This window comes from Pavona decussata, unplaced genomic scaffold (assembly GCF_977016875.1).
Source record: "Pavona decussata unplaced genomic scaffold, jaPavDecu1.1 SCAFFOLD_175, whole genome shotgun sequence".
NCBI lineage: Eukaryota > Metazoa > Cnidaria > Anthozoa > Scleractinia > Agariciidae > Pavona > Pavona decussata.
This window is the reverse complement of record NW_028145586.1, coordinates 2,261,853-2,274,767: the sequence shown is the minus strand read 5'-3', so window position 1 is coordinate 2,274,767 and position 12,915 is coordinate 2,261,853. Positions and strand designations below refer to the sequence as shown.

General features: G+C 38.9%; 1 protein-coding gene across 1 annotated transcript; it reads right to left on the bottom strand.

The window, feature by feature from the left end:
* Nucleotides 1-6,393: 6,393 nt before the first annotated feature.
* LOC146463644 (uncharacterized) lies at nucleotides 6,394-7,749 on the bottom strand. The gene is made up of 2 exons (XM_085084205.1): nucleotides 7,570-7,749; nucleotides 6,394-7,091 (listed from the first exon to the last, which is right to left on the bottom strand). Exons 1-2 carry the CDS (start codon nucleotides 7,622-7,624, stop codon nucleotides 6,742-6,744), a joined length of 405 nt encoding a protein of 134 aa, XP_084940331.1. The 5' UTR covers nucleotides 7,625-7,749; the 3' UTR covers nucleotides 6,394-6,741.
* Between the last annotated feature and the right edge of the window lie 5,166 nt (nucleotides 7,750-12,915).

The window sequence follows — 12,915 nt, the reverse complement described above, 5'->3', positions numbered from 1 at the left end:
ATTTTTCCAGGCTGTAAAATGGTTTGCTTGGATCCCAGTCAGAGCGAGCCGATGTAGATCAAAGTTTGTTCAGCCTACCGAAAAACACTACAGCTGGGCCCGGACGCCGACGATACCAACTGCCTCCGGTCGCCCAGACTATAAAGCGGTACTCCGCGCCGTGACACTGCCGATTCCGTTCTTCTACTTGTTAGAATGTCGGAAAGCCTGGTAAAAAAACAATAACAAACATGCACTGACGTTCAGGATGCCACAAGCGGCAACCAGTCCATTGTTACGTCTTTTGTCCCTTTACCACGAACCGGGAAAACTTATGTTTCGAGATATGAGGTTTGACTTTAGAAGTGGGGGGTTAATAACCTGACATTGTTGGCGCGTCGAAATGGAAAAATAAGCCCTTTGTACAAGCTGTGGTTCTCGATTTTGTGTGTTTTTGCCTTTACTTTCCGGTGAACAGGAACTTTCTTGTTTATGAGGTCTGTGGGTTGAATCTCAATGGCGCCTAATTTGCGGGTGAATCTGGCATCACTCGTTCCGTCCGCGACGTCAGCATTTTCATGGGAGTTGGTTTGCGCTGCCGGAATATTAGTTATCTATCAAATTTTCAGCCATTTCTCAGCTATCAATGAGCGTTTATCTCCTATGGTGCTGTATACCAGACGTACACATTGAAAGGTGATTTCTTTAAAGCAGTTTCGACCCGTGGATTAACTATAAATCCCAAAGCTTGCATGACCATTCAATTAAAAACTTTGAGCAATACAGTCTTTCCTATCCCATTTCTGTTTGTTCTACGGTTGAAGCTGTTTGTTTCTTTCTTTAAATCCTTTGGAGCTAAACTGTCTCAAAGTATGCATATTGAAACGAAAGGTACTTAGCAGATCTTTCATACTTCATTGTTTCTCAATAGTATATTTTACAAAGTTAACTTTGCATATTGCTTAAATTGTGGGAGGTCTCTCGGAATGTGTCACACCCTGTAGCCGAGGCGTACAGATTTGTCGTAATCATGATCATTGTTAAGTTTGTGATCGTGCGTGATTTGCAATTTAAAAAAAACTGCCGGAGTGAACGACCATGACGTAACAGTTTTTGAAAAGGAGCCAAGACAGTTTTGCGTAGCATACACGGCAACAACAACAACATAGATACATCCACGTTCCCGAAAAAAAAAAATTGGAAATGACACTACACATACGGAATGCAATACAAAACAAAATGTACAGTCACTCGGGTCACTCGCAAAAGGTTGCTTGCATGACTTGTGAACTCTTTAAAGTTAGAATTTAGGTCTTGGTGTTCTCCCCAATAATACCCTTATCAGTTACGTATTTGCGTTTTAACGTAGAATATTTCCTTGTGAGAATCCGTTTATCCATCGACCGCGATAAAAAATACACGCACATGTATGCGATTAGTACTCATCAGAGGAAGACGGAACATTCTTCTGAGACCTCAAGTGTGGTTTTGAAAACAATTACTTTGCACCTTCAAACGGGAAGAATATTTCTAAGTTAAAACCACATCGGAAAGTTTGGTTTTGGCCATTTCCTTTTTGGCCTGTTGACTTAAATTATTTTAATTGGTTTCTCGCGTGCCTTTTCTCATGTGGGTTTTTCTGTTAAGAAGATTTGAGTTGATTAAACTGCTTTAGCGCGTTTGAACTAAATGCCTACTTAAGTGATTCTTGAGAAAATCATGTACGCACAGAAGGATCAGAAAGATTTGAAATGAAAATTGCTTAAATAGTGACGCGTACGATATAAGATATTCTCAACGTCTTATGTACGTGAGAGAACGAAAAACTGTAATTCAACAAGCTATTTTTCAATTGAATATCGTCGGACGCGTGAATGGTACAAGATGTTCTTAGCTTCAAAGCTATCACTTTTCTACTTTTAAACAAGCCGCCGTTTTTCGATTAATGTTCAATTATTTTTACACAAGAAGTAGTTGTCCTTTATAATGACCTACTAATAACCATTTAAGGCGTTGTTTTTAAAATCGCAATAAAGATTTTCCTTCTTACACGTGGAAAGTTCATTAGCTTCGTTGATACGTGAAGATATGTATTCATACTTGTTTGGTTTGCTTGCTTGTTTCGTTTGCCGACTGGCGACAAGTTTCCCATTTTATTGTTCATTTCACAGCGGTATAACAGGAAATAACGCGAAACTATGCAAACCAAGATAACCTTTACTTAAAAAATAAACTTATATTTCACGGGTAATTGTCTGATGGCAGTTGCTAGAATTGATTTCACTGACCTGCCCACGAGGTGGGAAATGTCGGTTGTGTATAAATCTATGATGACTTTTGAACGGAACTAAACATGGATCAAGGCAAACATTACTTAAAAGCATTAGCGTTAGGCTATGAAATGATAAATGTGTTTTAGCCATACGAAAAAAGAAATCGTTTCCGACAGATGTTGAACTTGTAAACAATAAAGCACAAGTCGGTTGTGTAAAGTTAAACGAAAAGGATAAATGTGCAAATACCTTGTGAAAGAAGTTTGATAACCTTTACTCTGAAAAATAACTTTGTTTCACTCTCGAGGAAAAACACAAAATGATGCGTTTCCGACAGTTATAGTTATTGCAGTCGGACCAATAAGGGCACAGTCATCTGCAGGAAATTAAACGGAAAGGAAAATAACGTAAACAACATATGAAAACGCTTAAGAGATCCTTGGACGTCCACCGCGAGGCTGAAAAAAACTTGTATAAACCTGAAAAACTTGTGAGGGTTACGCCTGCCAGTTAAACGAAAAACGACCATGACTAAGACGTGAAGACGGTTCGAGGAGGCTTTGACAGGATATGGTACAAAAATAAAAAAACTACGAGGTGCTGATGATAAAACCCTAATGGTGAAACCTTCACCCTTGAGGGTTAAAAATATAATTATTTACGCCATCTCATTTGTCGGTCCACTCAGTGTAAATTTCATCAGTTTTATTCTTGATGCTTCAGTCTTCGTTACTGGTAGGGGAAAACATTTTGTCGACGGTTAAAATTTAACGCCCATTGGCGTTTGACGATTATCTTATTTTGAAGAATTTTTTAAAAAACTTTCTTATCAGCATTGAGGAGGAGATTAGCCAAACGTTAAGAAACGTCTGTAAGACTGACTTAGCCAGTAGAATGTCTTTATTTTTTGTCCATCGCATTGACCTCAAAATACATCTTTGAACGATTCTCAGTGGATATCTGTTCGCCTTATCGCCTCAGAAAGTCGGATTTAGTTTTAAACAGAATCTAAAGATTTCTTAGGCAAAATTTCAGCTCAAAATTTCCCTTCCACCGGCTGGAAAACTAATTCCTTTCGTTTCTAGAAGGGCAAATATCTCGATAAAAATGCGAGGTAAGGTCAAGTAGCAGTTTCGCAAAGCCAACAGCGGCTCGTATTAATTCGAGAAATATGAGTCCATTTCCTAAAACTTTCTGTGACGAAAAGTTTCAGCTGAAACAAACAAACAAACAAACAAACAAACAAACAAACAAACAGATCAAACTGAATTCAGTAGCTCACGCAAATATACCTTTACTGTCGGAAAAGGTAACTAAACGACTTGGGAACACAAGAGACAACATCTTAAGTATTTTTGCTTAAATGTTCAGTGTATCATTGTGCAGGATTTGCTTGATAGATCAGTTGGTAGAGCACTGCACTGGCATTGCAGAGCATTTAAGAGGCTTGGTTGATGAGGAGGAGGGCCGTCAGGTTTTGCTTGATAGTTCAGTTGGTAGAGCACTGCACCTTCATTGAAGAGCATTGAAGAGGCTTGGTTGACGAGGAGGACCGTCAGGATTTGCTTGATAGCTCCATTTGACCCCCAAATGTTAGAATACATATGTAACACAAACCAGCTTTCTTCCCTTTGACCTGGCCATGTTAACACTGTTTTAAACGTTCTCAAGTTGAGATCACCAAAAGATTACGAATCCTCACTCCCCTCTCAACCTCCGTTCAACTGAAATTAGGCATTGTTATCCTTAGTGTGAGGGAGACAACGCAAAAGGGGGACTCGTCGTTTTTATTAGTCTGCTACTCTTTTGCATCTCGGCTTACTAAACATACACTTATGGACGGAAACACTTTTAATTCCAGTGCGGGAGTGAAATACCGAAATGTAGTTGTAGCCAAAATCTGAGGGGCCAAATCATCTCCGTTTAAAAGCTTCAAATCTTTGTCCTCACTTTCTAATTGACTCACAAAATTGAAATCTTTTGAAAACTTACAGACATCAGTGTTTATAAGCTCCAAAGAAAATTGTAACCAATGTCAAACTTTCAAAGTATTTTGTGTAAGAATGCGATTAGAACCTTTAAATCTTTAAGATCCCTTGGGCATATGGAAAGAAGTCACCCTGCTTGGACGAGCACTGAAATAGCTCATCCGTATTACGAAGTCTACTGGACCTGAACGTGTGAAGTTAGGCTAACCGTTAGAACTATGCGGGTATTAATCTCTCTTTCACTCCTAAAGTCTGATCCAAAATCAAAAGAAGGAAAAAATCAACAGAACTGAATGAAAATACTGCTTGGTATGTATTAATTGCTTTGGTTGTTCATCGGAGACTAAAAAGTTAAAATCTATTAGGGGAGGTTTTACACTTGACTTCTTTAAAGGATTAAGCCCAATTCGCTTAAATAATAAAAACATGGGCTAAACTCTGCATGTCGAGGCCTGTATAAACATATTCAGCACTAAATGATTTCGGGATTTTGCATTGTGTTGCTATTAGAAGGTCGAAACAAATCAGCGAGGAAGAAACAAATGATCAAAATCTTTGCAGGTGAAATTTCGCGCGAGAAGATAGCTTTTTCTTTCTTTTTTTTTTTTTTTTTCAAGGAATGCTTAATCAAACACTCTCTATTTCTCTCCCTGTTTTTTCTTTTTTTATTTTTTCAAATAATTATTACAAGACAATGAAATTTCGGAGAAACCTTTCGGGATAAAGAAATATTTCCTTTTTCCTTTCTATCTTCCGATTGGCCACTGAGCGCACGTAGAACCGGCGTAGAACATTCTGGAACCATTCTTCAGCTTCCAAGTACTTGATGAAGTCAACTATGACCTGCAGAGGTTTACTCTTATCTTAGTCTCATCTTTTGACTCGACGTCGGACGCTCCGGTTTTGTAAAATTCCTGAAGCATAAGACTCGAGGAAAAGGTCAATGACGCTCACATTTCACGCCCAGAAGTGTCGTGTGCGTGATAATAGCCGCTCAAAACAAAAACTGAAGAGAGATCCTCCTAAATTTCGTTTTGCAAAAAATGTTTACTAAAAGGGCACCGCTGGAAAGTACTGATCAATAATTTCCATTGGAATGGTTCTACTTTAAAATTTCATTCACAGAATCAAAAGTCACAACCACCTTGTACAGCACAATAAACAGCACCACAGGAAAGTACTACTCAGTGGCTTTTATTTGAATGGTCACACTTTAGCATCTCATCCACACACCCAGATTCAATAGTTTTTTTTGCCACCTTGTACAACATAATAAACAACACTACAGGAAAGCATCGCTTGACAATTTTGATTTGAATGTCAGAGCATTCAAAAGGCAGACACTGGTCTTCACCAAGGCCTAAGGTTAAACCATTTCTCCCACGTACTTATTAATCAGGAAATACTCCGACCATTTTGAAAAATTCCTTTCCTGTGCAAATTGGCAAGGGCACATTTGACTTCATTGGTTTTGTTATGGGTAGTGCTCCACACAAAACCGCATTGAACCGTTGATGAAAAGTTGCTGTGCATGTTTTTGTTACAAGGTCAGCGTTGTTTGTTAGATGTGAAATTAACACCTTGCTTTCTTGGGAAGACATCTAAATATATATACACAGAACAGATACTCATCTATTACTAAATATACAATAAAGGGCTTTAGTAAGATAGCTTACGCAACTCTTTTAGCGCTAAAATGTTGATAACAAGAAAGACGAAATCAACAGAGATAACAACAGAGGAATTAAAGGCACGAATTCAAAGCTCTTGACGGTTTGTTTTCAAGGCCAAATTATAGACAGTTCAGATAAGTTACAATGCTATTTTAGAAGCCTTTTAATTAAGGTACAGAATTCAGACAGCGTTTATCTGCTCTAAAAACACTCGACCCCATGTGTTGGCTGATAAACTACAGTCTTGTTTACTTTTAAGGCATTATGGAAAAGGAGTGAAAACAATTATTGCATAAAAAGTCGGCATAAAGTGGGTTAAAGAAGACGACAAAGAAATTGAAGTGCTCCTGTAACCGAAGTGGATCAACTTCTACTCAACCTTAAATCTCGTATAAGCCTCAACTGAGGACATTGTCACAAGACTGTTCCCAGAAAAACCATTTTGTCGGAAGGTCAACGAAAAATAGAAAAGACAGTGTATTACTTTACATGTAATAATAAATACGTTTATTTTAACTGTTTTTTACTTACATGGTTAGAATGTTACAGAATATAGTGGTTGTGAAAATCGCTTAAAATAGTCTTCATTTTCTCTTTGTGATCTGTCGCTGAAGAGTTAGTTCCTCATTCTCAACGATTCCGACTGTCTGTCCAACAGTTCGCTCAAACTTTAGTCAAATCTGTACAACTTTGTTCCGTACTCGCGGATTTCACGAATATTTACAAACGAATCATATTATATTCGAGCATAAATAGATGTAACTTTGACCACGTACGGCCAGTCAATGTTTTGTCTCCAGCAGAAGACAGCGATGGAAACATTGCAGTTTATATTTCCGTGGAACTTAAACGGTTGCTCCGAAGCTCTGTGAAGTCGAAAGCCGACATATCCAAGTCCATCGTGTTTTTAGGACGAATAACAATTTTTGTTTTTTCAGTCAAAGTATTTTTGCATCCCGATGAAAGGATAGTTGACTGCCGTAGTTCTGGTTCAGAGGAAATTGAAATTAATCTTTCTTCTTGTGAATCGGTGGACACTGTGGATTCGGTCGATTGCCTTCTCAACAAGGTATCAAGATTGGGTCTTGCGTCAGTTCCTTGGGATAATTTCCTTCGATTGCGCGCGCTGAATCCCACGTCTTCCAGAATGTCGTATTTCTCAAAACCTCCGCACAGTGCTGCAGATGGAAAAACGATAGAATTAGTTACAGCTAGTACAACAAAGCCTGGAGAACCTGATTGATCAAAATTCAACGTGTCTTGACAAATTGACAAAATGTGTCAAAACTGTTTTTCACCTCCAAGGAAATTCAAACGTATCAACTGGACAGCTTTCGCCTTCTTCAGACATTTTTGTAAACCTTATTGAAAGAGTTGCTGGTCATTCATATAGCGTCTGTAACTTTGAAGGCGTTGAACTGAGAATGCAAACTCGAAGTATGAGCTGTCTAGCCTAAAATCTTCTGTCTTTGAATGCTTCCGTGGAATTTTTTTTCGTCAGTCTCGGTTGTTTCTTGTCTAAAGTAAGGGATTTTTCGACTTTCCACAACTCTACATCCCTACAAAAAAAATTTTCCGACTGGGAGGCAAAGTCGCATGTCCTGTCCCAGTTCAATTCCGTAAACACTGAGAACTACACACTTGAGCAATACACACCTGATAGGCGAAAGGCGATGTCTTCCCACTCTCGTGGCTTAATTTCGGTCATCATTCTCGTTAACTTTATCGAAAACTCGGCGAAGAAACTCCTGTCTTTAGAGCGAAGCCTCTGAAAACGTGTCCGAACTGGAGCTCTGTACAGCGCGAGAACAGATATTCATCTGGTGCAGGTGACTAAGCAATGCTATTTATAAGCCTTACAGACGAATTGGATGGATTATCAAAGGGCGAATCGCATTTGTGGGAACTTGACCTTTCGGTTTGGTTTCCTGTTGAATTTGACAGCTATCCTTTGAAAGGCTATTAGACTATTTTAAGACGGACACAAGACTTCTGTCTTCTTACGTTACACTATGTAAACGTCAAAATTACATTCTAAATAGCCAGGCGGTGTGCGTCACGACCCACAAAGGGTGCTGGGTAAAAATATGGAAATTGCTCATTTGCCTCTGGTCACGTTCGAGTAAACATCTCCCGAACATAAGACTTAGGTCGACTTACAGTCGCACTGAAACTGGGCATTCAAACTTTGCTTCCTTTTCCAAAAACTATCACTAAAGGCAGCAATTTGGCAAATTTTAACGGTCTAGTGGCAGCCGTAGATGCTTCTTGTTGGATATCGTTGAGTTATTCCCAGTTCGGAGACAATCAAAGACGATATTTTTTTATGTTTATTCTTATACTAGTATTTTGTGCCGTCACGTCTGCTTATAGACGCTTTTTTATATATATATTTAGACCGCGAGCGGTCGAGCGGTCTCTTTCTCTTAAGTTCTGCGGCACGCGATAGATTTAGCGAGCGGTGAGGCCGCGAGTCACATTTTGTGATTTGCATAATTTTACTGTCACTTTGCGCGCGTGATCTAAGGAAAAAGTACGACTGCTCGCAGTGTATTTATCATTACTTTCGCTCATCTTTAGTTTGGTTTTTTTTTATCTCAGGGTGAAAGAGATCTACATTTCCTTCCTGGATTTGTTGGAGAGAAAAAGCATTCGCCCGTTGGCTTTTTCCGGTCGGTTTTCCCCGGGAGTTGAGCTACTTTGTTTACACGATCTCTTCATAGATTCTCTATTAGTTAAACGACTTCCAACGGAAAAACCATAAGGGGTAGACCCGGGTAGACCCCGAAAATTCTAAAGTAGAAAGGATAAGCTCGCTTAAAATGCAAAAGTATTGTCCAAACCCAGCAATAGTAAGAAGCTTTAGCCTCAAGAAATGCAGTAAATCAACGACCAAAACAACATGGCGGCAGGCGCGAGGTCGTCACCTTTGAAATGGCTACAAACGCGAACAAATGCTTCAGCTTAAAAAGTAACCTAACCAGCATTAAGCCAATTTGTTCCTCTAACTTTGAAACGACTTTCAACCGGGAAAAAATGTCACAGACTTCGTTAATGACGAAATTTTCGACAGGCTGAACTCTCCAAACTGATGTTCTTGGGCGCGAAGACTACTGATCAAATAACGCATTCTGATTGGTCGAATTTCGTGACGCACACCGCCTGCTAAATAGCATTGCGACGGATGGCGCTCTGCTTCGACCCTCGGGTGATGCCGTCAGAGAGAGGGGGATAGCGTCGCCCCGTCCCACTGTTGCATAAGGCTGACACAAAGAAGTAATTTAACCCTGTGAACTGTGTGTGGATAATCTATCGAACACATTTCAAGTATGTCGCCACATACCATCTATCTATGGCTTTACTTAGCGCTTAAGTCACTAACGCATTTCCTTTTGCAGTGCGTTTTATCGCCTTACACATTGTCGTCACTCTTTTCTACGCACTGTAACACAGCTCACAGCTAAAGAAAGAGACTTTCGGAGCTTACAAATAATCACGGCTTTGCATCTGGGAATGCGTGATCCTTTTTAGAATCAAGTTGATTTTATCTTTTTCCTAGGATGAGAATTTTTGGCTGTTCATAAAAGGAAAGTTATTTCGTTATGAAACAAGCCCAGAATATCAGATTTTATCGTGACTGGGACACGGTGGCAAAAATGAAGTATGTTGCATAACTGAAGTAACAGAAAATGTTGCATAAGCTCAGAAAAGATTCGCAGTTGTTCGATTTCATCAACTGAACCTTGTAAAAAAATGCATCTGTTTTTATTGCTGGCTAATTGTGAACGATTCACCTGAATGCCTACCTTCGGAACAAACACCGCATTCCAGCAAATAGCTCAAACATTCACGGCGCCCTCAACATACAAAGAACACTTTGAAAACGTTCAGTTCCTTCTGAGAGTCCTGAGACAGAAGTCAACTGAATTGGCTCCGAACTGTTTTTCGTCACCACTGAGCTTTCTGTCATTGTTTTGAATTGTGGGTGTAGGTATCTTTCATCATAAATAAACTAAATTAGCCATTTCAACCGAGCAAAAATTGCAACTGAATGGAAACGAATGCTACTATAAAGATCACTATTTCAATGGTATTCATCGAAAGTCAGAGCCTCATTACATGAAATTTTGAATGAATGAATTCGGGACAAAGAGGGTGTCTGAATCATTTCGAAACAAATAATTTAAATGAAGTTTTTTCCATTCTAGTGCAGCCAGAAACATGTGTCGTACTCAAAAGTTGCCTTGTCATCATTTCTTCCTGACATATGAATGCAAAAAGGAAGTCGAAACTCGGGCCACGAAATTTTCTCGAGGGGTGCTTTCCATTTGCCAAAAGTGGCAGGGCACACACATTTTGAAGGGATTGTGCTGAAAAATCTTGAGAAATGATCTCTCCGAAAATGCTTCGCACTATTTATTTGAAGAATTTCGAAGGACTAGCATAAAACTTATCAGCCTTCAAATTGGTACATTCCGTTTACACTGACCAGCCTGGGCCGGCCAGTTCTGACAAATAGGTAGCCCAAGGGCCTTAATACTGTCCGTTGCCACCATAGGGCCTTTGTGAGTTAAATAGATTGTTAATGCATAATTTGTCGGTGCAAGTGTATTTTATCTTGTTAAAACAAAATATGAAATGCAAATCCCATTGGTGAACACCGAAAAACAAACAATGTTCAAAAACTTTCAGTTAAGGAATGTCCCACTCTAGAATTTCATAAACTACTGGCTCAAAAGTTAGAGCCAAGTTAAATGATAAAATGTTTAATGTCTTAGAGGAAGAGACAACAATCTAACATTTAGTTTTGATCTGAGAAAGGTTTCGTGACTTCGAAAGCACTTGGAATGTTATTTCAGCCTTTTTGAAATTGATATAACACCGAGTGAATTTGTTTTGTCTTTCTGTTTTTATCCGGTTTTTCTGTTTAGCAGTCATAACATCTAGTTTATTATATAATACATGAATACTTCTGGAATTGAGCGGCTTATAAATAGGAACTCAGCTGTTTTTCCAGGCTATAGTCACGAAGAAGGCTGTTGCCATAGTAACTCCGAGATCATAGTTCTTTGCACATTCCAGTGTAAATATCTACACGTGGTCATGTTTTATCCGATAATTCGTCCTTCGACAGAACACAAAACCGTTGACGTTTAATAAAACCAATGGAGTTTCTAGTGTTAATTACTTTTATTAATATGTCTGAAAGGTGAGAGGAACTTTGCATGTTCGAACTCCGACCGGGATTACTGACCGTTTAGATTACGTACTATATGTAGCAGGGAGCATAGATGATTCTGTTGTCGTTAATACGATTCAGGGTCCAAAAATGTTGAGAGTGTCCATAACGAAAACAACAGAGAGACCCAAACAATCGATCATTTCTAAAACTATACTAGAAATAATCAAAGATTAGGGAGAGTGTTCGATGTCACCAAGCTCTCCCTCTCTCCTTTGCCAAATTGCTGATGATGTCACCGCCCCTGCAAAATCTGCGGGAGATGCCAGATACGCGTCCCAAGATCCATTCATTCACGGCAATCAAGTTGTCCCAAACAATCTCGACTCCAATCTGTGTTAAGAGTACGTTCTTTCTACGTCGAATGCAATAAAAATTCTAACATGATTTTCCAGTAGAAGCTTCGGGGAACCTGATCTAGATAGCCAAAGACTAACCAAAGTTTTGAACCCAAAAATAAACCTTGGTGAAAAAAGATGTGTCCACCAAATCAAATTTGATATGGCGCCGTTAAGTATTGAATACCGAGTGTTTCTCAGAGTCTGTTTCATTCTAAAGGGTAATTATAATTAGTTCAGTAATTAATTAATTCAAATTAATTATAATTAACATGGAACAGACGCCAAGTAATATTGTTACTAAGTGAGTGAATCAGCCACATTTTCACATACTAGATCAATCTCTGTGTAGGTAGTGGTTATCGTGTCTGCCTTGCGTGCAAGAGACCGAGATTCGATTCCTCGCCGGTGTTTTAAGAACGACATTTTCACATAGTACGTTATCTGTTGATTTTACACTTTTAATTAATACAGCTTGATATATATGTTGCAGGGCTCTATCGCGTGCGTGATGGCTCGTTCAAGGGAAATAAATTAACAAATGTAATATTAAATTAATATACTTTGACGACATACAAAATCATGGCGCAACGTTTTTACAGTGTGCATGCCTCTTTTGATAATTCCGAACATAAATTTTTCGCTAAACTTGTTCATCTTTCTTACGCATTTTTTCATTAAATTTGGTTCACAACGTCCAAGACCGTAATCATGTTTATCAGTTTACGTAGTAATTATGGTACTGAGTTACTCTCACTTTTGAGAGCAGGAAACTGACAATTTGAGTAGATACAGCCTACTTTCCAAACAATCCTCCCCAGAGTTTCAGAATAGCTTGCTCCTTTGGTGATATTTAATATTGTTTTGCTACTTATTATCCATCACATTCTCAGTGATCTTCCACCTTTTAATCACTATGTATTATTATCCGGCAGTGTGTGTTGTCGGAAAGACCGTCTGGCTCCATGCTGTTGAAATGAATCAGTGGCCCCTTAAATTAAAAACGGAAGACGCTGAGAAGAAAAGAGGGGACTGTCAACTAAAGATATCACGAAATGTTTGAATGCAGGGGACAACACGACGCGCAAAATAAACTGTTTTGTAACTCTGGCCCTAAAGGAGACTTGTGGTACAAGTTGAAATATTTTCCCAGGTAAAATTGCTCTTTGCCTCAGCCTGGTTTATTTACAACTAAAGCGAGTCATTGTTGTGCCGTGTCTAAGGTCGTGAGCTTACAATTTCGATTATTTTTGGAATAATTGGCCAGGACTAACGTGGACTTTGTATTATCTACATTACACTTTTTACAGTGTAAATTTTGTTCACACTCCGATTCAGTCTTTTTACTGCAAGTACGATATCTGGCACGTACAATTTTCCATTGCCTTCGCCTGCCAACTAACCAATCAGAATCATTGTAATTAG

Bases quoted from the DNA above. Each gene is read 5' to 3' on its own strand.
- LOC146463644 (XM_085084205.1), bottom strand. From the start codon at position 7,624: ATGATGACCGAAATTAAGCCACGAGAGTGGGAAGACATCGCCTTTCGC. The intron at 7,092-7,569 runs GTGTGTATTGCT...TTCCATCTGCAG, and splicing joins CATCGCCTTTCGCCTATCAG to CACTGTGCGGAGGTTTTGAG.